This window comes from Podarcis filfolensis, assembly GCF_964270895.1.
Source record: "Podarcis filfolensis genome assembly, chromosome: 8".
In the NCBI taxonomy this organism is placed as follows: Eukaryota; Metazoa; Chordata; class Lepidosauria; order Squamata; family Lacertidae; genus Podarcis; species Podarcis filfolensis.
In genome coordinates, this window is record NC_139611.1 from 80338513 (window position 1) to 80362920 (window position 24408).

Genomic DNA, 24408 nt, shown 5'->3' on the forward strand with positions numbered 1-24408 from the left:
TACCTTTGAAGGTGACCTGGAAACTACAACTAATCCAGAATGCGACAGCTAGACTGGTGCCTGGGAGTGGCCGCTGAGACCACATAACACCAGTCCTGAAAGACCTACATTGACTCCCAGTACGTTTCTGGGCACAATTCAAAGGGTTGGTGGTGACCTTTAAAGCCCTAAACGGCCTCAGCCCAGTAGACCTGAAGGAGTGTCTCCACCCCCATTGTTCTGCCCGGACACTGAGGTCCAGCTCTGAGGGCCTTCTGGCGGTTCCCACCCTGCGAGAAGTCAGGTTACAGGGAACCAGGCAGAGGACCTTCTCGGTGGTGGCGCCCACCCTGTGGAATGCCCTCCCATCAGATGTCAAGGAAATAAACAACTACTTGACTTTTAGAAGACATCTGAAGGCAGCCCTGTTTAGGGGAGTTTTAAATGTTGGATGTTTTATCGTGTTTTTAATATACTGTTTGGAGCCGCCCAGAGTGGTTGGGGAAAACCAGCCAGATGGGTGGGGTATAAATAATAATAATAATAATAATAATAATAATAATAATAATAATAACAATAATAATAATTACTATTATTATTTCATAGCAGGGCAGAAGGAAAGTCATGGGGTCTCCCTCAGCTCATGACTCATGTCTCTGCTTTATGACCTCTTTCTCTTGTTACCCGGGAGTTTACACTGGGGTTGAGCAGGCTCTTGGCACTGAAGCACCCTGGGCCTAGGGTGGGAGAAGAGAACCTAGGATGGGTGTCTGGGCTCAGCTGGGGATCCCAGTCACCGGCATCAAAGAACACGGGGGGAACCCAGGCACCAACCTGGGCACAAAGAGAACCTCCCAGGATGCCCCAAACCCTCCCACCTGCAAGAGCAACTCGAAGAACATGCAGACGCCGCCCAACAGCTTGCGGACCTTCTGGGTTTGCAAGGTCCTGCCTGGTTCTACTTCTAGCAGGTAAGACATTGGGGGGGGTGTCTCTGGGGAACAGAGGTTCTGGCCTGGGGAGGGCCTGGGGAGAAGAATCAGAGTTCCAAACCTCTCAATATATTTCTTAAACTGTGGCACCTAGAACACATGACTCCTGTTGGGGGTCTGACCAAGGCTGTGACTTCCCTTGGACCTTATGCTTCTGTCAAGGCTGCATAGAACAGCGTTAGCTTCTTCTTCTTCCTTTTTGGAAATAATTTTTATTGGATTTTACAAGTATAAGAATATGACAATACAGTGGTACCTCGGGTTAAGTACTTAATTCATTTCGGAGGTCCGTACTTAACCTGAAACTGTTCTTAACCTGAAGCACCACTTTAGCTAATGGGGCATCCTGCTGCTGCTACCGCGCCGCCGGAGCACGATTTCTGTTCTCATCCTGAAGCAAAGTTCTTAACCCGAGGTACTATTTCTGGGTTAGTGGAGTCTGTAACCTGAAGCGTCTGTAACCGGAAGCATATGTAACCCAAGGTACCACTGTACAATCATACTCATCCATATTTAAAGATTCCTCCGAATCTCTGAACTTCCCATCCTCCCCTTCATGGGTCCTATTGTCAACCCTTTCAACTGCATATTATTTTTGCCTCATAAATCCTGGCTTTCCCCCACCTCAACCTCCTTGCTTCTCGCAGAGGGCGGTGAGGAGCGACCACCAACGACTCATGACAAAGCCAGAAATACATTTATTACTATTTTTAACCTCTCTTGCAAGTCTGAGCTCATTCTGAGCTTTAGCCAGCCTGACCTTCACTCTGCAACTGTTTTCTACTCATGTGTTGGTTCCTCCTTTGTGATTTCCCATTTCTTCCATTTTTTAAAAAAATGTGCCTTTCTTAAATCCCAGCTCACCTGTAAGCTCCTTATGCAGACACATCTGTTTCTTTATATGCCTCCTACTTTTCTTTCCTCTTGAAAATGTCTGCTTTGGGGCCTTCAATATTTCACCTTTAAGAAGCTCCCATCCATCTTGGACTCCCTTCTCTTTTCATGTTTCTGACCATGGGATCTCATCCACTAGCTCCTTGAGCTTTTTGAAATTGGCCTCCTTAAAATCCAGAGTTCATGTCCTACTACATTCATCTTCCTCCAGACTTTCCAAGTACTTCCACTTTGTCATTTAGTTATTCCCTGTTGGTGAGGATCAGGTCCAATATAGAAGATCCCCTTGTTGCTTCTTCCACCTCCTGGGAAGTCTGTGTTCCAACAGATATTGGGGTAGTTGGCGTCTCCCATGACTACTATATCTTTCCTTTTAAAAAAATATGTTTGGTAATCTGCTCTAGGAAGGCATCATCCAGGCCTTCAGTCTGGCTTGGTGATCTAGAAATAAAATCAAGAGGGTTGCTATCAGGAACGTGTCCAGAGGAGGGCAACCAAAATGGTCAAAGGCCTGGAAATGATGCCTTATGAGGAACGGCTAAGGGAGCTGGGCATGTTTAGCCTGGAGAAGAGGAGGTTAAGGGGTGATATGATAGCCATGTTCAAATATATAAAAGGATGTCACATAGAGGAGGGAGAAAGGTTGCTTTCTGCTGCTCCAGAGAAGCGGACACGGAGCAATGGATCCAAACTACAAGAAAGAAGATTCCACCTAAACATTAGGAAGAACTTCCTGACAGTAAGAGCTGTTCGACAGTGGAATTTGCTGCCAAGGAGTGCGGTGGAGTCTCCTTCTTTGGAGGTCTTTAAGCAGAGGCTTGACAACCATATGTCAGGAGTGCTCTGATGGTGTTTCCTGCTTGGCAGGGGGTTGGACTCGATGGCCCTTGTGGTCTCTTCCAACTCTATGATTCTATGATTCTGTTATTCCTGGCTGCTATTGGCCTCTTGAACTGAATGACTGTCTCTCTTCCTCACTCCACAGCCTACATCTTGAGCTCTTGCTTCCTGTTTGCTCCTGTGATGACGGCAGCAGCAACAACCGTGGCTGTCGCTCCTCCTGCCACCACAGCTGGGGCTCCTGCAACGACAGCTGGTGCTCCACCTACAACGGTTGCTGCTCCACCTGCAACAACTGGGGCTCCTCCTGCAGTGACCTCTAAGGCTACTCTTCCACCACCTCCAGTGACACCTAAGACTACTCTTCCACCACCTCCACCTCCTCCTCCTCCACCACCACCACCACCTCCAGTGACACCTAAGACTACTCTTCCACCACCTTCACCTCCACCTCCTCCACCTCCACCTCCACCTCCACCTCCTCCTCCAGTGACACCTAAGGCTACTGTTCCACCACCTCCACCACCTCCTCCTCCACCACCACCTCCACCTCCTGCAGTGACACCTAAGGCTACTGTTCCACCACCACCTCCACCTCCACCTCCTCCACCACCACCACCTCCTGCAGTGACACCTAAGGCTACTGTTCCTCCTCCACCACCACCTCCACCACCGCCTCCTCCTCCTCTTCCTCCTGCAGCAACAACAAAGGTTCCTACTGTTCCTCCTGGGTCACAAACTACGGGTGCCACAGTTACTGGTTCGGGAACCATGCAAACTATGCAAACTGAGGGTCCTGATTTTCCTGGGGGGCCTGATGAACCCGAGAGTCCTGGTGGTGACATTACTATCGATTTGGAACCAGTTACTCCAGAGATAGGAATGGACGTCACCCTAATCCCAAAAGGGATAGGCAGCTACGCCTCCTGCACTTGGTTTCGGGGGAGTAAGGCAAAGTCCAAGCAAATCTTGACCTACATACCACCACCCAATTCCTCACTGGAGTACCATTTTGCCTATACTGGCAGGGAATCTGTAAATGCAGAATGTGCCCTCCACATAACGAAGCTAACTCCTGAAGATGCCACCTTATATCTGCTGCAGGTGGAAGTACAAGGAGTTGATGGTAAAGAGATGAAAGAGGGAGAAAAAACTGTGGTGTTGAAAGGTAAACATTTTACATCCTATAGAACCTTAGCCTAGGTCTGGGGAGCAGGGAATCAAACCACTAATTGTTTTATTTTGGTTCAAATTGGCACCAGTTTTGGTTTTGCCGGTGCTCTTCTGCTGAGCTGCAGCCCCTTTCTGGCACACCAACCTACCGTTGAGATGCGAGACAGGGGTGTCCCCAGACACATTGTTGCTTGAGTCAGCAAGACAAGTGTCTGTTCCACCATCACCCCTCCAAATCAAGATGCACAGCAAATTGTTTTAGCACCTGAGGCAGAAAATCCCACAAACGCCTCTCCTTCTCCCAAGCATGGATCATAATAAACTCAATAACTGTGATAAGGAAATACGTTAGCAAATTAAATACCGACTTGATGCCCTTCTGTGACCCCTAGAATCTGCTGCCTGAGGTATCTGCCTCACGGCCAAATGGTAGGACTAGCCTTCATGCAGAGCCGAGCATCCGCTAGAGATCTTAGTAGGACCGTGGCCACTGAGGCTTTGCCAATAAAGAAGAATTGCAGCCTGAAAAAGGAGGATACAAGAGAGACCTGTGTGTGTGTGTGTGTGTGTGTGTGTGTGTGTGTGTGTGTGATATTTTTCGCTCCATAAGATGCACCTGACCATAAGACGCACCTAGTTTTTAGAGGAGGAAAACAAGAAAAAAATATATATTCTGAATGAAACAAAACAGTGGATGCATGATTTTTGTGGTTCATGCTGTGGCCACAGATGTGTGATCTGATGGTGAATTTGGGGTGACCGAATGCAAAAATCTTGAGGATCCATGTGGATCCATGCTTTGTGGATCCATGTTTTTGCGCCATTGTGGCCCCACGCAACAGTGGGTGTATGATTTTTTTGGTGCAGGCTGTAGTCATGGAAATGCTATGTGATCTGATGGTGAATTTGGGGTGACCCAATGTAAAAATCCTGAGGATCCATGGGCTTTTACCTCCCCCCTCCCAAGCAGCCTCAGCTAGTGTCCTTTATCTCTCTTCCGATCCCACCGATCAGCTGTTTCCTTTCATCACTCCCTTCCCTCTTGTTTGCCTTAGTGTCTTTTCCTTAGCTGGAGCAGTTTTTTGCTCCTCTTTTCCTTCTAATTTCTCTCCTTATTGCTTTAGTCTTCCTGTCTCCTCTCCTTGCAAGTTCACTGTCTTTACCTCCCCGCTCCCAGGCAGCCTCCTTCACTGCTAGCGTCCCTTATCTCCCTCCCGATCACTTGCCGATTAGCGGCTTTGTTTCAACACCCACTTCCCACTTTCAAAAAAAGAGAGCATGATCTGCTTTTTGCCCCTGGGCAATTCGGCTCCAGGGACCACGCATTCGCTCCATAAGACGCACAGACATTTCCCCTTACTTTTTAGGAAGAAAGAAGTGCATCTTATGGAGTGAAAAATACGGTACTTCACTGGTACAGATAAATAATAATACACTTGAGATTCCTGCATTGCAGGGGGTTGGACTAGATGACCCTTCCAACTCTACAATTCTACGCTACCCCTCACCATAGTGACCTGCGCAAGAGCCAGTGTGGTGTAGTGGCTAAGAGCGGTAGACTTGTAATCTGGTGAACCGGGTTCGCTTCCCCGCTCCTCCACATGCAGCTGTTGGGTGACCTTGGGCCAGTCACACTTCTCTGAAGTCTCTCAGCCCTATACACCTCACAGAGTGTTTGTTGTGGGGGAGGAAGGGAAAGGAGAATGTTAGCCACTTTGAGACTCCTTCGGGTAGTGATAAAGCGGGATATCAAATCCAAACTCTTCTCTTCTTCTTCTTCTTCTTCTTCTTCTTCTTCTTCTTCTTCTTCTTCTTCTTCTTCTCCTCAGTCTGCTGTCTAGGAGCTCACTGTGTTGATGAGTAATTTCCAAGCCCCTCTGATCTATCTCCTTAGACCACATCAGCAAGGCCACATCAGGAGTCCTGTCGCCTGGGCAGCCCAGAACCTCCATACACGCTGCCCAGGATCCACTTTGGTGCTGCTACTGCAGCGGTTTGGCTTCACCCATGGAGGCACACTCCATTGTCTCTCGAGACAGACGGATGCCAGCCAACAACTCTCCCATCCCTACCTTCCAATGGTGGCAAGCATAAGGAAGTCCACTACCTGGGACAAGCTGGAGCAAGGAGGCATTGGGAGCCATTTTCCTAGTTCTCACATGTCTTTTGGGGTTTTTTTAGAAGCTAAACCTTCAGGAGAGGACGGAGACGAAGCGGAAAAAACCAAAGGCCTTCCTCTGGGGATCATCGCAGTGATTGCTATTGGAAGTCTTTTTGGGATCATCTTAGCTGGAGGCCTGATAACTTACCAAGTCAAAGGGAGCAAAGCGTAATTATATTTATCATTTGTTGTTTAGTTTATTTCTTTATAAGGCATTTTGCTTTAATCTTTGATCAAACTGAATGGGGAGGATAGCAAAAGGAGTTGAGTGCTGTCTTGTATACACTGAACGGGAGGTGGGTTCACACATTACATTCAAGGAGTGCAGAGTCTGTGGACCTGGGACACAAATAGTTGTATTCAGGTATGCACAGGTAGCATTCAATGAGTTTACAGTCTATGTAGTTGGTGACCCAGCAGCTGAGCAGTGCACTTAGGGGGGTGTTCCTGGGTACGAGCAATTTGTACCTGTCTTCAGCTACTTGTGAGAAAGAGACTTGGAAGCACAGCTCCATGCTGTGCACTGGGGGAGGGGCTAGCTGCCCGGGGGGTGCGTCTGCGAGCATCCCAGGGGGGCACCACCCGCAGCGGTGTCACCCGCCTCAGGGATGACACCCCCCCCCCCGGGGTGGGCAGCACACACCACACACCCCTTTCTCCACCAGTGCTCGGAAGCACCTCTGAACCATCAGGTGTAGGACTGGACTATAGGATAGCAAGCGTGAGGGGCAGAGGAGACCAGCTAGCTGTGATTTTATTTAGCTGTCATTTTATACTCCTTGGTCTAGGTTTGGATCTGTAAGTACACAACAGGCCAACGACTGGCAGAAAACAGGGACTATCTCTGTTGAATGGGAAAGCCACTTCCGCCCTCCAGAGGAGGTGGGGTTGTGGGCTTCACGCTCCCACCACACGTGCGGTGGCTGGAGCCAACCTTAAAGGGCGGGAGGGTGGGAAACAGGAGCAGCTGGAGGCGGCAAAAGAGGGGAATCCCTGGCCGTGTCACCCCCTGGCTAGCCAATCGGCTGGCTCTGGGGGCGTGGCCTGACCTATTTAAAGGGGGCACGGCCGGGGATCTCCCTCTTTGCCATCTGCCAGCTGTTCCTACTTTTCCCACCCTCCCGCCCTTTAAGGTTTTCGTTCCTTGACCTTGCTATGGACCTTGGTTGGAGGCCATTGAGGGACCTGGTAGGAATTTTTCCACTTGGCAAATTGGCACCAGCCACTTGGTTTTCACCTACCTTGTAGCAAATTGTCACAACTTTCTCGGTATTGGCAGTTAGGCATTGGTATTGGTATTGCTATGTAGATGGAAGAGGGGAGGAAGTGCCATCACCTGACCCACATATTGAAGGATAGCCCGATAAAGGATTCGGGGGGGAGGCGTGGCCCTGTCCGAAGCCTATGGAGGTGAGGGCCTAAGGCCCCCTATCGGTGACCCCGGGGGAGTTCCTAGTTGATGTGCATCAGAAGGACTCCCTCTACTGAAGGAGCGTCTCCACCCCCATCGTTCTACCCGGACACTGAGGTCCAGCACCGAGGGCCTTCTGGCGGTTCCCTCACTGCGAGAAGCCAAGTTACAGGGAACCAGGCAGAGGGCCTTCTCGGTAGTGGCGCCTTCCCTGTGGAACACCCTCCCACCAGATGTCAAAGAGAACAACAAGTACCAGGCTTTTAGTGTTTGATGTATTTTAATATTCTTTTGGAAGCCGCCCAGAGTGGCTGGGGAAGCCCAGCCAGATGGGCGGGGTATAAATAATAAATTATTATTATTATTATTATTATTATTATTATTATTATTATTATTATTACTGGTGGCTAACCCTTTCCAGACTTGCTGAAGCCGGATATAGTTGGTTAGGACCAATGCCTAAGCCAATACTGCTCATGTTGTGGCCTTATTTTGCCCATTAACCTTAAAAATTGTGTTATGAGTCTTTTTTTTCCACTGGGGGGGGGCAGGAACTCGCCATGCAACAGTTGGGGAGGAAGTAAATAAGCTGCTATCTCTGGCGTGGTCGCAAGGGGCCAAAGCATGCTTCTCACTTCTAAACTCTTTGCTCTCTTTTTTTCCTGTTTCCTTAGTGCGCCACCAGTTGCAGAGGCACCACCACTGGTACCCAGCCAGTCCCAACTACCGTAAGTGCCAGGGTGTCAGGATGGGGTGTGAATGAGCTTGAACCTCCCATTTTCAGCTCATGCGTGTCACAGCGGGAAAACCACAGGCAGGACTTGAGCAGAAGAGCACTTCTCCACTCCTGTGCTTTCCAGCAACTGGTCTTCAGAAGCATTGTTGTCTCCTACTGTGGAGGCAGAACATAGCCAATGGTAGCCTTCCCCCCAATTAATTTGTCCAATCCTGTTTTGAAGCCACCTAAGTCAATAATCATGGGACACGGGTGGCGCTGTGGGTTAAACCACAGAGCCTAGGACTTGCCGATCAGAAGGTTGGCGGTTCGAATCCCCACGACGGGGTGAGCTCCCGTTGCTCGGTCCCAGCTCCTGCCAACCTAGCAGTTTGAAAGCACACAGTGCAAGCAGATAAATAGGTACCACTCCAGCGGAAAGGTAAACGGCATTTCCGTGCACTGCTCTCCGTTTGCCAGAAGCGGCTTAGTCATGCTGGCCACATGACCTGGAAGCTGTATGCCAGCTCCCTCGGCCAGTAAAGCTAGATGAGTGCTGCAACCCCAGAGTCGGCCACGACTGGACCTAATGGTCAGGGGTCCCTTTACCTTTAAGTCAATAGTCATCCCTGCCTACTGCAGGTGTGAGTTCCATAGTTCAACAATCCACTGCCTGAAGAAGGAATTTATTTTATCTGTTCTGAATCTTCTAACATTCTAGAGGGGGTTTTTTGGCGGCGGGCGGGAGGTTTTTTCTATACACTTTCTCCCAGGTCATGCATAATTTTTAAAATAAACTTCTATCATGTCACACTTCTTACTTGCCTTCTGTTGGAGGACAGAGCTGTGTCTGTCACGTAGCCTATCCTGAACCCCCATAACTAACCTGCTGGTATCATGTGTCATGAAGGACACTATTGATTGGCCAATGTTTCACCTTCCCTTTCCAGTTGGTTTCTGTGCATGGAATGGTGTTGGGAGCATAACCTCCTCCTCAGGCAGCAAAATGCCTTGGGCTGGCCCTGGACCAAAGGGAATGAAGGGGATTGGCATAGAATGGGCATGTGCTGTGCTATACAGTGGTACCTTGGTTCTCAAACTTAATCCATTCCAGAAGTCCATTCCAAAACCAAAACATTCCAAAACCAAGGCGCACTTTCCCATAGAAAGTAATGCAAAAACTATTAATCCATTCCTGATTGTTGAAAAACTACCCCTAAAACGCTTCTCGCCTCCGCTCCATCAGCGCTGTCTTTTGAGATCTCTCCCTCTTTCTCATGTCAAAACAGCTGGGCTTCAGAGCTGCCATGACGCTTCTCTGCACTGCCCTAATCAGTGTGATCTTTTGAGATCTCTCTCTCTCATGTCAAAGCAGCTGGGCTGCAGAGCACTGCAAGAACACTTCTCCCCCACCTCCCGAATCAGCGCGATCTCTCGCACTGGTCTGCACATAGGTAGGATGCTAATTAGCAGCACAACACTAAAAACGGAAGCAGAACTCTTTGATTAAAATGGTAGGACGCTAATAAGCAGTGCAACTCAAAACAAAGCACATTCGACTCCCCCCCCCCCAAAAAAAGAGAACCGGAATGCTCACTTCTGGGTTTGCTACACTCGGGTTCCAAGTTGTTCGTGAACTAGGCTGTTCGAGAACCGAGGTACCACTGTATGTATAGATGCACCATTGAGGAGAGCTACCATAATTTTAATTGCAATGCAGTATGTTTCTCCATACTAATTTCATGACCAGGCATACTGTCCAGGTCATAACTGTGGGCGAGCAAATGCAATATCCCCCATCTCCCTTACTGTGTCTTTAAACCAAGCCACATATATGCATGCCCACCATGCATTTAAAGCACTATGATGCCACTTCATGCAGTCATGGCTTCCCCCATAGAACCTGTAGACACCACTTTTTCTAGGGGGAAAAAGCACTGACTCTATTCAGAGCGAATTCGATAACCAAGATCTATGGCTTGGCTATCATTAATCCCCATACAATTATCTCTGCCGGCTTAGCTGTCGACAGTAGATGTTCAGTCCGCCACGTTCCTTGCCCGGAAGTCCCGCCAGGGCTCTTATTCTGATGAACAAGTGGCCATGCCACTGCAGTACTCCATGAGTCGATGGATGCCGTGACAGACAGTGGGAAGGTGCTGGGGAAAGAACCAGGAAGGATGAGAGGGCAAATGCCGGCCATGTGCCACTTGAGTGCCGGTTGCCAGGGAACAACAGCAAGGGTCTCTTTGTTTCCTTAGGAATAAAGAAGACCATAAGGCTCAGGAGAAAAAGGGGGGCGAGAAGAAAAAAGGTCCAAAGAAAGGAGTGCCCAAAGCCCAGAAGTAAGTACCTGCCAGCCCTACATGGGAGGACCACAGCAGTAGATCTGTGTAGCACCCGCTCTTTTGCACCGCTCATCCGCAAAAACATAGGAAGCTGCCTTATGCAGAGTCAAGACATTGACGTTTAGAAGACATCTGAAGGCAGCCCTGTTTAGGGAAATTTTTAATGACTGATGTTTTAATTTACTTTTAATCTTTTGTTGGAAGCCGCCCAGAGAGACTGGGGAAACCCAGCCAGATGGGCAGGGTATAAATAATAAGTTGTTGTTGATGCTATCCAGCTCAGTAGCGTCAACATTCGCGGGACTTAAGGATTTCAGATCGGGTGGTTGCCTAAGAGGGTTTTTTTCAGGACTCCGGTTCATCTAGCCAAAATCAACAAACCCCTATCCCCCAACTTTGTTGGAGAGGCTGTGGGAATTTTGGAACATAGAGCCAGTGTGGTGTAGTGGTTAAGAGCGGTAGACTCGTAATCTGGTGAACCGGGTTCACTTCCCCGCTCCTCCACATGCAGCTGCTGGGTGACCTTGGGCTAGTCACACTTCTCTGAAGTCTCTCAGCCCCACTCACCTCACAGACTGTTTGTTGTGGAGGAGGAAGGGAAAGGAGGATGTTAGACACTTTGAGACTCCTTCGGGTAGTGATAAAGCGGGATATCAAGTCCAAACTCTTCTTCTCTTCTTTCATACAAAATTGTTTATATATTTTGGAGCAGGGTCTTTGATATTATCTCCAAAATGGTTAAACAGCCTCTCTTGCCAAACCCAGCCTCAGCCTTGACCTCACTAAACCCTACTATCCAGCATAATGATTTAATTCTTGTTGTGGTGTTGCGTTGCACCAGAAGCGATTTAGTCATGCTGGCGACATGACCCAGAAAGCTGTCTGCAGACAAACGCCGGCTCCCTCAGCCTGAAAGTGGAGTTGAGTGCCACACCCCATAGTTGAATCCAATTGGACTTAACCATCCAGAGGTCCTTTGCTTTTGCCTTACCTTATTTCTGCTCTCCATTCTCTGATTCTAGACTGATTCTCTTCCAGGTAAAAGCAAAAAGAGTAAGAGAGAGATCGTCCTGGTCAACAATTTTGTCAGCCTTCCAGACTGGAGCAGCGTCGACTATTTCCCCCACTCTGTCAAGAAGAGAAGCTCCGCTTGAAATATCTACTTGAAATCTACTTGAAAAATCACGATGAAATGATTTAAGGCCCTTGTGATTCACCCACAGCCCCTGGGGCAGGTAGAACATTATGTCCCCTGAGGCAATAAAAGCCTCCAATGCCCACTTCTGCTGTGCCCATATTCCTTTGCCAGGGTCTGATGGGATGGCTCTCTCCATATTCCACTGTAACACATAATATTATGGCAATATACCTGAAGGAGCGTCTCCACCCCCATCGTTCAACTGAGATCCAACGCCGAGGGCCTTCTGGCGGTTCCCTCATTGCGAGGTTACAGGGAACCAGGCAGAGGGCCTTCTCGGTAGCGGCGCCCGCCCTGTGGAACACCCTCCCTTCAAATGTGAAGGAAATAAGCAGCTATCCTATCTTTAAAAGACATCTGAAGGCAGCCCTGTTCAGGGAAGTTTTTAATATTTAGCGCTGTACTGTTTTTAACACTTGATTGGGAGCCGCCCAGAGTGGCTGGGGAAACTCAGCCAGATGGGCGGGGTATAAATAATTAATTATTATTATTATATTATTAGTATAATATTGGTTGGGGTAGGGGGCTGCGGTGGTTTCCTGGCTGGAAGTGAAACTCAGTGATTGTGAGGAACAGGGCAGTCTATCGGTTTCAGTGTTTCTCTGTTTCTTCCATTCTTATGTTCGTTTCTCCATATTTCCACATCATTTTGTGAGTTGTTTGTAAAAAGTCCTCCTGAAAACCCACCAGCGTTTTAGCACAAATTTCTCCTCATATGCACATTTATGTGTGCAGCGCTCACCTTTTTAGCAAAGCAGGGCCTGCCATTTTTGCACGTTGTTGTCACTAACATGTTCATTTTTATGCACACTTCATCTCAATATGTGCATTTTTGTACACAGCTCTTGGCCGGAGAACTGTGTCGCAAAATTCAGGAAAGTGCAAATTTCCAAGGCTGTCTGTCTTTTGTCTTGGGAGCTGTGAATTAGGCAAATGCGTCCTCAAATGTGAATGGAATGAAATTCCAGAAGTGGTTCCATGCTGCAAAATAAGAAGACCATCAACTTGGTGGTCATTGCCTTCTGTGGGAGAGAGTTCCATAGTTTAACAATGCACTGCTTATAGAGGTGCAGTGGTACCTCAGGTTACAGACACTTCAGGTTACAGACTCCGCTAACCCAGAAATAGTATCTCGGGTTAAGAACTTTGCTTCAGGATGAGAACAGAAATCACGCGGTGGCAGCGGGAGGCCCCATTAGCTAAAGTGGTACCTCAAGTTAAGAACAGTTTCAGGTTAAGAACGGACCCCCAGAACAAATTAAGTTCTTAACCCGAGGTACCACTGTACTTTCTTTTTTCTGTCCTGAATCTTCCAGCATTCTGCTCCAGTAAAAGTTCACAAGCTCTAACTTTATGAGAGAGGCAGGAAAAACTTTCCTACATCCACTTTTATAATTTTATAAACTTCTAGACTTCCGGGTTGGCGCCTCCGGCAATGGCGGAGCTCCTCCGATCGGGAGGAACTTGCTCCGTGAAAAGCAGGGTCTGACCGCCACGGTGAAGGCGGAGACCCATAGAAATCACAGGCGGGAGAAGCCTGTGAACTTGGGATTCGGCTGGCACCCTTTGCGCCTCCCGTGCTGGCGGGGAAACCCTGTTTTGGGGATCCGGAGCGACGTGGGGTGAGCGGCGCTTTGAATCGACCGCTTCTTTCACGGAGTGAAGCCGCATTGCTGCTGCCGGAGAGCGCTGACTTTTTCCTGTGGACAATTGGATTTTAAACGACTACCCGTGAGTAGAACGGGAATCTGGATCTTGAAATACTTTAATTTGGCACCGAAGCGGGAAGGTTCTAAACAGGAAGTCCGCCTTCCACTTTTGTAAATAGATTGAAGCAAAGACGCTACAAGCTAAAGTCTTTGAAAACTTTTGACAAAGGATTAGATTTCCATCGGACAAAAATACATAACCCCCCTTGGAAGCAGGAGAAGAGGGGGGAAGTTTTGGATCTAGTGTGCCTGCAGGAGAGAGTGAAAATCAAATTGCCACTGCTCTGAACCTGGAAAAGGGCTGCCAGATGACGTTCGGGGAATGTTCATTGACAGAACGGATTTGACAGCTAACTAAAATAAGAAAGACACTGTTTCCATTCTCCTCTTCTGCGTTCAAAAAAGGAGGAAAAAGTAACCGAAAATTGAAACTATTGTTATTTGCTCGAGTCATGCTTGAAAGAATTGATACAAGTGGAGACTGTTTCCCTCTAGAGGGAGCATGTGAAACTTACAGGAGTGTAACAGGGAGATCTCCAGCTGCAAGATAAGGATTCTGAGAACCAGAGACTGACCTTGGACCATTCAAAATGTTGATAGGAGAAGCTATTGTGACTGTATTATACAAGATAAACTATTCGCTGGAACAGCTCCATAAAAAGACAGATGACACGATCTTTAAAATTGACAACTTGGAACAGAAAGTGACTAATTTGAGTCAAAAAGTGAGTACCAATACAGAAACAATTCAGGATTTGGCACAGGAACATACCTTGGTAGGACAAATGGTGGAGGAAAAGGAGAAAGCTGATGTTGTGAAACCAAAAGTAGTACAAGCGGGATCCTTAATTTCTCAGAAGCAAATTGAGGATTATAAATTGAGGTCTTTCATGATTGAACCTAGCAAAAGTCAAATTTTGAGGTTTGGATCCCGGCTTGGATTGAAGAAGGAAAGTTGGAAAGATCCCTCTATCCAGGGATTGACTGATTTTTGGGACATGGACTTGGGTTTGGAGGAGCCTGAAGTTTTGGGGGCCTCTAGAATTGGAGGAATCCTGAAATACGTCCTGAAATTCTTTATGGACTTTACTTTTAACTATGGAAATCTGGCTGAACTGTCCATAAGGAACAAAAGTATTGCTAGGTTGGAGTTTTCCCGAGATTTGCTCCTGAGCATCAAAGAATATGAAGAAGACCTGCAGAAGGGACTTGGAAAAGATTTAAGAGCCTCGGACATAAGATCTCCAGGTTGATGGACTATATGGAACTGACGGAAAGGACTGGCAGAATCCGAAGCCAGGGAGAGGAGATAGTGGAAGATTACTGGAAAATTTAAAGTGTTTATTTAGAAATATTGTTAAAGTAATGACTGTTAGAAAATGGTGGAATGATATTTTATGGATTTAGCAGAAATGCTATAAGAAGTTAAGTGCATATAAGTAATTTACCCTTAATGGGAAATAAGGTTAAAGAATATGTTATTTATAATATGATAGAAAATAGAGAAAGGTGGAAAGGATTTGCTGAAACAAGTACTAGAAGTGGGATACAAAAAGGGAGGTGTGAGGAAGTCGAGGAAACAAGGGAATGAAGGATAGAGTATGGAAAAGGAGGGATGCTTTTAAATTGTTTTTGTTTTGCTTTATTTATGTGTCTAATGGGTTTAGGTTGGGTTTGTATTGTTTATATATTGTATTGTTTAGTTTTTGCTTTTCTTTTTTGTTTTTTCTGTTTTTTGTCTTTTTCTCTCTTTCTTCTACTTTTTTGTAACTTTTAAAAGTAATAAATATTATTTTTAAAAATATATAATTTTATAAACTTCTAACACATCATTTCTTACTTTACCTTTTCTCTTTTCCCCCATATCATTTTTTACGAAGCCTCCAAAAACATTTCAAAGCATTTATCATCATATAGAATTGTTTTTTAACACCCAAGTTTCTTCTTGACTTCCCACCCTTTCCTGATGTTTGATTGTTTTTTACTCATTTTTATTAGCTGTTTTATAACACACATATTTTTATTATTTAAACACCACTACCGGTTAAATCTTTCAGTAATCTGCTGCTTATATTTCAAATCCTGCCTGTGACTTAATATATGGGAGATAACTTGATAGATCATCCACCAGTGGTCTCCATTCCTCCCTAAGCACCTCGTCATTATGTCCTCTTAATTTGGCAGTTAATTTTGCCATTTCAGCATAGTCCAGCAGTTTCATAACCCATTTCTCCTCCATTGGTAATCCGTTCTCTTTCCACCAGGGCTGCCATACATCCGGAAAATTCAGGACATAACTGGGATTCATCTGTCAAAAATTGTGTTCAGGCAGAATTTTCAGAAATTGCTAAAAAAAAAAAGTCTGGGAAAAGCCAGGCATATGGCAGCCCATATCTGAAGTGTTTTCTAAAAACAACAACACATCTTTAAAACTTCTTTGTAAAAAAAAAGGTACATATAAAGTTCTAACTGCTGTTGTCATGTACATAAATAAACTAGTCTGCTTTCTTGGAACGGCTGTCCCCATAATTCCTAGTAAAAAGGGATTATAAATTTAAACATCTTTTTTCAATTCATTATACAGTGGTACCTCGGTTTTCGAATGTAATCCATCCTGGAAGGCCATCCAAGTTCCAAAACATTTGAAAACCAAAAACTCAATAGCTGATAGCTAGGCCTCAGGATTTTGCACTCAGGGGAAGCCACGTGGCATGTTCGATTTCTGAGGCGTGTTCGAAAACCGAAGCATTTACTTCCGGGTTTACGGCATTTGAGAACTAAAATGTTTGTCAATGGAGACATTCAAAAACCGAGTCACCACTGTGTATCATTCCCCCCCCCCCAATTTCCACAGGGCCACCACATGTGATAAAATGACCCTTCTTCCTGTTGGCACTTAAACTTTTCTCTAGACTAAAAAACACCAAATGCTTCAGCCTTTCCTCGGGGGAATTGCTTCAGCCCCTTGAAAATTTTGACTGCCCTTGGCTAAGCTCCCAGAGTCGCATGATGGGCAGATGGAACATCCCATAAGTGCTCGTGTCCTGCTTAGCAGTGCTGAAGGTAACTGTTAGGTTTCTGTTTGTGCCACTGGTGCAGTGCTTGGAGTCATAGGACTCTGTTTACATTCCAGGGATTCCAGACTGTTGGAAGTCTCACGGGAGACAGAGGTTGATATTACTGGTTTCCTGTTCCTTTGTTCCAGTCGTCTCTCTGCTCTCACAGAGAGAGGATGTATTTTTCTTTTCTGTCTGCGTAGTTAGAAAATAAACCTCTTTGCAATGTAGCTCATATTTCTCGTCCTTCCCTGCTGTTGGATACTCTGCGTATTGAGGGAGCATGCCTGGAGCCTTATCAAAGGCTCAGGTTGTTAACCACATCGGAGGACTCAACCGGAGGAGTCGCTTGGTCGAACGCAAGTCCAACAGTAACTGGATACAGAGACGGCGAGAAAGCCTGTTCCGTTGAGCATCCAACAAGGCTGCGAACAGTGGCACTGTTGTGGCGTCCAGTCCACTTTCACTGTGCCCGTCTGCTTCTACCAGCTACAGGAGAGTATCTTGAGCAGCAATGTGTCTGTGTGAAAGGAATCTCAGCAGCAAAACAAACATTTCAGCCAGGAGAGAGTGAAGACATGATGCTTCTCCTGTCGCAGCCAAAACAGAAAGTAAAAGCGTTCACATGACAAAGTATGAAACCCATATGTGAACACACCCCCAGTGACAGGATGTCATTTCCCTTGAGCTGTTAACTCAGTATCCTCACAAATCCTTCTGGGAAATGATATATAATGGATTTTTAAAAATGATTAAGGTGACGTTTGTCATGAAACCAGAAGCCTTTTTTTCAGGGATAATTGGATCTGAGATACCTAAAGAACGGGGGGGGGGGGATTTATGTATATGACCTCAGCAGCCCAAATGGCGTGTGCCCAAAGGTGGAAAGACAAATATGCCCCAAATAAAGAGAACTGGCAGCTAAAGTTACTGGAGTATGCAGAAACGGCAAAACTTACTGGAAGATTAAGAGCTAAGAAGCTTGAATCTTTAAGCAAAAGTGGGGATTGTTTGTTGAATATCTAAAGAATGATTATAAATGACTTAAAACATTAGCAGGATTGATATAAACACGTGCAGATGGTGATATTAAAATTTCGAGTACAAGTGATTCATTATATTTAGGTTTTAATGTTGCAAATGCAGAAAAAAGAAGATACAACTTATGTAACCACAGAAGGAGAGGAGGGTAGACCATAGTATATTTAGATGTATAAAACAATTTTCTGATATGTTTTGTAAAATGAGAAAACCTGAAAATGAAAAATGTAAACAATAAAACCAGTTGTTTACACTGATCCTTCTAGTGCCTGTGCTCCCCCTTCTGGTCAGGAGGGGTAGTGATACCAGGAACTCACCATGATCAAATAATGAAATTGATGGGTTTTTATGGTTATGTAAGGGACTCCAAGGGCCATCTAGTCCAACCCACTAGAGTGCAAGAATCTCAGCTAAAGTATCCATGACAGACAGCCACCCAACCTCTGCTTAGAAACCTCCAAGGAAGGAACCACATGCCTTGAACTCCTTGGAGAAAGCTTGGACTACAAATGTGAAAATACAATCACCTAATTTGTAGAATGTGAAATTTGAAAGTGCCTGGAATAGACCTGAAGGGACAAGTCCATGCAGTCCCTCCCCCACCCAGTGGCGTACCGTGGGTTGCCAGTGCCCGGGGCTGTGAGGAGTGGGTGGGAAACAGACAGAGTACGCATGCACATTCAACTGCCTAACAATCACAGCCTTAGATTGATATATAAATTTGTAGTCCAGCTATCTGAGTGGGACCCTATAAAGGGCTCCCCACTTCCGGTTCAACACAGTTCAGGCTGCTTTGTGACCTCCTCTGGTTGCCTAGGAGATCGCAATGGGGAAGGGAGCTGCTGACTGTGAGGCCTCCTGAGCTCCAGTAGGGGAAAGCCTAGGGTGGGTTGTGAGCAAGTGGGTTCAGCTGATGCCTCCTGCACAGGGAGCAAAGAAGACAAAAGGAACCCAGGCATCCGGCCGGGCATAAAGGGAATCTCCCATGATGCCAAAGACCTTCACACCTCCAGTGCTCCTTCTAGCAGGTGAAAGATTGGGGGCTCCCTGTGGAGCAGTGGGGGTTAGCATAGTGATGGTGTGGGGAGGAGAGAGACCCAGATCAGCTGTGCTCTAAAACTGTGGTTTGGGAAACAGAAGGCTATCTTGACCTCCACATTAAGGTAAAGGTAAAGGGACCCCTGACCATTAGGTCCAGTCGTGGCTGACTCTGGGGTTGCGGTGCTCATCTCACTTTATTGGCCGAGGGAGCCAGCATACAGCTTCCGGGTCATGTGGCCAGCATGACTAAGCCACTTCTGGCAAACCAGAGCAGCGCACGGAAACACCGTTTACCTTCCCGCCAGAGTGGTACCTATTTATCTACTTGCACTTTGACGTGCTTTCGAACGGCTAGGTTGGCAGGAGCAGGGACCGAGCAACGGGAGCTCACCCCGTTGCGGGGATTCGAACCGCTGACCTTCTGATCGGCAAGTCCTAGGCTCTGTGGTTTAATCCACAGCGCCACCTGCGACCTACACATTGCACAGTTCCAAATGTCTCTGATTGGGATGAAAAGGGTTACTGTGTGTTATTGGCTCATTCCTTGACCCGAATCTCTTTCCTCTTCTCTCCCCCTCAACCTCCCTCAGCCCATATTTTGTTTTCTTCCTTTGTGTTTCTGGAAGCAGACCAGAACTTTACCCTCCTCATCACCATCCAGCCCTGGTTCCCCCAGGTAGGAGGGGAGGTCTTGCTGATTCCGGAAGAGAGCAAGGAGAAGGTGGACACCTGCAGCTGGTTCCGGTGGGATACGGCTGAGAAGAATCAGATCTTGGTTTATCAACCGCCTCCAGTGAAAGATGTTCAATACAAACCCTCGTATACTGGGCGGGAGTCTGTGAACACGGATTGCTCCTTGCAGATCAAGAACGTATCAGTCTCAGATATCACGTACTATATAATGCAAAGAAACACTACTAAGGAATCAGAAGTGGGGCAGATATTCTTAGTGGTCATAGGTAAATGTTTCACATGCCCCTTCTTAACCTACACAATCTTTCTTCCCCTCTTGATATCTCTCTACAGACACGCACCGCATGATGATATCATCTGGTGTGTCAATGATGTTTATTGTGTATTGAATCTGAATAGGTATTTTGGTTTCGTATATTTTGCAGTTGGGCTGCAACTCAGTGTATCTATCTGGTACGCAGGCTGAGACCATACCTGCCCACAGACTATCTCGCCAGAGTGGTGCATGCTCTGGTTATCTCTCACTTGGACTACTGCAATGCACTCTGTGTGGGGCTACCTTTGAAAGTGACCCGGAAACTTCAACTAATCCAGAATGCGACAGCTAGACTTGTGACCGGGAGTGGCCACCAAGACCATATAACACCGGTCTTGAAAGACCTACATTGGCTCCCAGTACGTTTCCGAGCACAATTCAAAGTGTTGGTGCTGACCTTTAAAGCCCTAAATGGCCTCGGCCCAGTATACCTGAAGAAGCGTCTCCACCCTCATCATTCAGCCCGGACACTGAGGTCCAGCCCCGAGGGCCTTCTGGCGGTTCCCTCACTGTGAGAAGTGAGGTTACAGGGAGCCAGGCAGAGGGCCTTCTCGGTGGTGGCGCCCACCCTGTGGAACGCCCTTCCATCAAATGTCAAGGAAATGAACAACTATCTGACTTTTAGAAGACATCTGAAGGTAGCCCGGTTTAGGGAAGGTTTTAATGTTTGATGTTTGATTGTGTTGATGTAGTATTCTGTTGGGAGCTGCCCAGAGTAGCTCGGGAAACCTAGCTAGATGGGTGGGGTATAAATTATTATTACCATTATTATTATTATTATTATTATTATTATTATTATTATTATTTTCTGCATGTATTAGGTTTACTATGTATTAGGGGACAGGTGGTAGCTCAATGGGTAGAGCTACCACTTGGCATGCAGAAGGTCCCAGGTTCAATCCTGGCTTCTCCAGGTGGGGCTGGGGAAGACCTGGCTGGAACCCTGAAGAATTCATAGACTCATATAATTGTAGAGGTGGGAGAGATCCTGAGGGTCACCTAGTCTAGGAATCTTTTTGCCCAACATGGAGCTCAAATCCACAACCCTAAGATTAAGCACCTCATAGTTTACCAACTGAGCTATCTTGTTGAGTCAGTGCTGAGCTAGTTGGACTGACTCATAGAATGACAGAGTCAGAAGGGACCCCGAGGTTCATTTTCTCCAACCCCCTGTAATGCAGGTGGCCTGTATGGGGATCGAACCCGCGACCTTTGTCTTCTCAGTACCACAATCTAGCCAACTGAGCTATTTCAACAGAAAGCAGCCTCTTTTGTTTCTTGGAGAGGATGGTGTGCTTGGGTTCAGCTAAAAAAAGAATACGGAGAACTGTAAGCAGGAGCAAGATATAATTTAAGCAGCTGAATCTGTGTAGGACCAGAGGGAACTGGCGATCCTTGTTCATCTAGCCCAGGGCAAATAGCATGTCTCCATCCTCATCCAGGGAAGCAAGGGTTCAAAGGGCAAGGATGGAGAAGTGCGTTGGCGAGGGTTACAGCCAAGAGAGGAGGCGTGGCCTGAGGACCAGGAAGAGAAGCTTGGAGGGATGCAAACTGCTCACCCCCCCCAACCTAGACATGGAACTTTCTCTGCTCACACTTTTAGCCTTGAGACTGTACCACGTAGTGAGAAAAGAGGGGGGGGTTGCCACAGCAAGCATGGGAGAAACGGGAGGGGAACGATCTTTTCGGAAACCATATTGCGCTGCCTCAGTGGCCCTGTTTGGTCTCCAGGACCGATGGAGAGGATGGGAGGGAAATGCCCTTGGTACCTGAGATAAACAAGAGACAAGGAATTACGGTTCTCCTTCTTACTTCTCACCTGGTCTTTCTCTGTCTCTCCAGAAAAGCGATCCGACACGAAAAAAGCGACAAGCGTCTCTGGAGGAGCCATCGCCGGGATTTTTGTGGCTTGCATAGTCGGGGCTGTCTTTCTTGTAGGCCTGATTTCCTACACAGTCACACAAGGTTTTGTACGGTAATGTAGATAATTTAACAGAAAGGGAGAGGGAGAAACAGAGAGAGAGAAAGAATATCAGACAGTACTTCCGGCAAATTTGTCTTGGATGCAGGTAGGATCCGGGCCGGCTCACACGGGATGCAAGGCGAGGCAACTGCCTCAGGTGGCAAGATCCGAAGGGGCAGCAGATGCAGCCTCAAAGGAATTCATGGTCTGGGATGCTCCTTGGAGGCTGGATCTGCTGACGCCTCAGCAACAGCCCCCCCCCCCCGGCTGCCTCTACAACAGGCTTTTGGCCAATAGGAGGTGCCTCCGGTCTTCTCCCGCCCTAGTTCCCCATGTCAATCTTTATTCCAACTCCACCCCCCATTTCCACTGTAGATTTTCGCTGTCCCCTTCTTCCCTGGCAGGGTGCGCGCACCATTTCGTGGCATGCCTCAGGTGCCGAAATCTCTTGAGCCGGCCCTGAGTGGGAGGATGCTGTTAATCACTCAAACCATGTATTTATTACAGTGACCAACATAACCTTCGTTGGTTGCTCTGACTTTTAAAAAGTTGCTGTTTCCAAGGTGATAGCTATAAACAGTGCCTTTTTTCCCCCTGGGGGGTACACAGGGGTATGCAAATCCCTAAACATTTTGTGAAACTAATGGGAGAAGAAACTAAAAATTCAAATAAAAATTAGTTTCTTCTCTAGCACGGTGAATCGTCAGTTCGGTTTCTACCCCCGATGGCGGCCTTTTGGCCATTTACTGTATTTATCTTTCCCGATTCGAACTATAAAATGGTGATGTTCTTGAGCCAAAATGAGAATACCCCTAAACATTTTTTTAAGGAAAAAAGCACTGGCTATAAAGCTATGAGAATGGCAGACCCTCCAAGTGTCCCTATTTTCCAGGGACAGTCCTGGATTTACAGAAGCCATTCTGGTTTCTGATTTGATCCCGGAATGTCCCGTTTTACCTCATGATGGTCCTATTTTCATTGGAGAAATGTTGGAGGGTAGGAGTTATGAGACCCCTGAGCCAAGGTGATAAGTAACCATACAACCTTTAGAAGACATCTGAAGGCAGGCCTGCCTGGAAAAAAAAAGTTTTTAAAAAAGTTTACTGTTTTATTATATTTTTAAATATGTTGGCTGGGGCAATCTAATCAGATGGGTGGCGTATAAATAGTAAAATTGTTGCTGCTTTTGTTGCTGCGTTGTTATGGAATAGGGCGTTCTTATTTTCATAGGAGAAATGTTGGAGGGTATGGGATGGGGTGCTCAGAAGACCTTCATTTGCTGAAGCGCTGTGGGTTAAACCACAGAGCCTAGGATTTGCCGATCAGAAGGTCACCGGTTCGAATCCCGCAATGGGGTGAGCTCCCGTTGCTCGGTCCCTGCTCCTGCCAACCTAGCAGTTCGAAAGCACGTCAAAGTGCAAATAGATAAATAGGTACCGCTCCAGGGGGAAGGTAAACGGCATTTCTGTGCACTGCTCTGGTTCACCTGAAGCGGCTTAGTCATGCTGGCCACATGACCCGGAAGCTGTATGCCGGCTCCCTCGGCCAATAAAGCGAGATGAGCGCCGCAACCCCAGAGTCGGCCACAACTGGACCTAATGGTCAGGGGTCCCTTTACCTTTAAATGATGCTGAGACTATCCTCCGGGAGGAGGCCGTGTGAAGTCCAGGGGTCCAGCATGTATATCCAGAAGTTCTCCCTCAGAGAAATCCAAGACTGGATGTTGACATTGGCTGCCAGTTCATTTCTGGGCCCAGCTCAAAGTGCTCACCTTAGTGTTTGAAGCCTTAAACGACACAGGCCCCCAATGCTTAGTCCTCCACCTTCCCTACAGATTCCCTTGGGTGTTAAAATTGTCAGAGGGAGCCCTCCTGGTTGCTCCACCACCCTCAGAAACTTGGGAAGGTTGGCCCAAGAAAGGGCAGTCTCTATGGCAGCTCCTAAGTCGTGGAACTTCCTCCCCATTGAGATGTGTCTGTCACCTTAAGTTTTCGGTGAAAGCAGAAGATGAACCTGCCTTTTGATGCCTGAGATGCACATTTACAACTCACCTTATTTCTCTTATTGTACATTGTTTTTAATGTTGTATTTTAATTGTAACCTGCTCTGGAACCTTAGGGTGAGAGCGTGGGGTGGTCAGGGTGAAATAATAATGGCGGTGGTGGTTCTGGTTTTCAGCCTATTACTGGTTCTCTTCCAGGTAAGAAAAATAGCCAATAGTGCAGAAAACTCTTTGGAGCCAAGACAAGAAGAGCTTCCATGAGTTCCACGGATTTTATGTTGCCCATCTCCCCAAGAAGAGAAACTCCATTTATTTGAAAATGATGATGGAAGAATCAAGAGCCCCTTGATAAGCATCTGCCTTTGTACCTAGCCCAAACCCAACAGGGCAGGGGAAAAGCACACCATCATGTCCACTGATGAAATTAAAAACAAAACAAGAAAACCCTCCAATGCTTAGTTTTGGCTATATTCGTACTTTGTGCCAGAGATTGTGGAGATGGGACTCACCATATTCCAGAGCCGTGCATTGTGTTATATTATAATATATAAAATTATTGTAAGTCACCACAAATAGTTCTGTAGGACATCAATGATGAGAAACATTGAAGGAGGAAGTAAACTAGGTTATGAATTCTGGGCTTCTAAATGCTCAACCTCCACTGTTCTCACTGGTCCTTCCAGTACCTCTGCTCCCCCTTCTGGACAGGAGGGGTAATGACGCCAGAAACTCCTCATGATCCAAGAATGGAATTGATGAGTTGGCTTTTTCATGTGCCTATCATGATAATTTGTCCCTCCCCAGTTCTATCTGACTATTGGTACTTAGCTGGAAGGGAAGACGACACCCAAGGATCCAGGTTGTTAGGAAACCTCT

The 24408-nt window shown here is 46.8% G+C and overlaps 2 protein-coding genes across 4 annotated transcripts; both read left to right on the forward strand.

The window, feature by feature from the left end:
• The first annotated feature begins 819 nt into the window (after window positions 1–819).
• LOC310768771 (uncharacterized protein) lies at window positions 820–11793 on the forward strand. The gene is made up of 6 exons (XM_083627532.1): window positions 820–950; window positions 2851–3873; window positions 6060–6207; window positions 8125–8178; window positions 10427–10510; window positions 11552–11793. The coding sequence occupies exons 1-6, from the start codon at window positions 839–841 to the stop codon at window positions 11553–11555; spliced, it is 1425 nt and encodes a 474-aa protein (XP_083483658.1). The 5' UTR covers window positions 820–838; the 3' UTR covers window positions 11556–11793.
• A 6566-nt stretch (window positions 11794–18359) lies between these two features.
• LOC310769060 (cell adhesion molecule CEACAM18-like) lies at window positions 18360–23984 on the forward strand. Of its 3 annotated transcripts, none has more exons than XM_083628141.1 (4): window positions 18360–18545; window positions 19149–19517; window positions 21410–21532; window positions 23731–23984. In XM_083628141.1, the coding sequence occupies exons 1-4, from the start codon at window positions 18503–18505 to the stop codon at window positions 23748–23750; spliced, it is 555 nt and encodes a 184-aa protein (XP_083484267.1). In that variant the 5' UTR covers window positions 18360–18502; the 3' UTR covers window positions 23751–23984. The 3 variants fall into 3 exon arrangements, with proteins under 3 accessions (XP_083484267.1, XP_083484266.1, XP_083484268.1); XM_083628140.1 differs by having other exon boundaries at window positions 21410–21501; XM_083628142.1 differs by having other exon boundaries at window positions 18361–18545; window positions 21410–21547; window positions 23736–23984.
• Window positions 23985–24408: the final 424 nt, after the last annotated feature.

Excerpts from the sequence above, each read along its gene's own strand:
- LOC310768771 (XM_083627532.1), top strand. The coding sequence starts at position 839 with ATGCCCCAAACCCTCCCACCTGCAAGAGCAACTCGAAGAACATGCAGA. Across the intron at positions 3,874-6,059 it reads AAAAACTGTGGTGTTGAAAG|AAGCTAAACCTTCAGGAGAG; the intron begins GTAAACATTTTA and ends GGGTTTTTTTAG. Across the intron at positions 8,179-10,426 it reads CCCAGCCAGTCCCAACTACC|GAATAAAGAAGACCATAAGG; the intron begins GTAAGTGCCAGG and ends TTGTTTCCTTAG.
- LOC310769060 (XM_083628140.1), top strand. The coding sequence starts at position 18,503 with ATGATGCCAAAGACCTTCACACCTCCAGTGCTCCTTCTAGCAG. Across the intron at positions 18,546-19,148 it reads TCCAGTGCTCCTTCTAGCAG|CCCATATTTTGTTTTCTTCC; the intron begins GTGAAAGATTGG and ends AACCTCCCTCAG. Across the intron at positions 19,518-21,409 it reads GATATTCTTAGTGGTCATAG|AAAAGCGATCCGACACGAAA; the intron begins GTAAATGTTTCA and ends CTGTCTCTCCAG.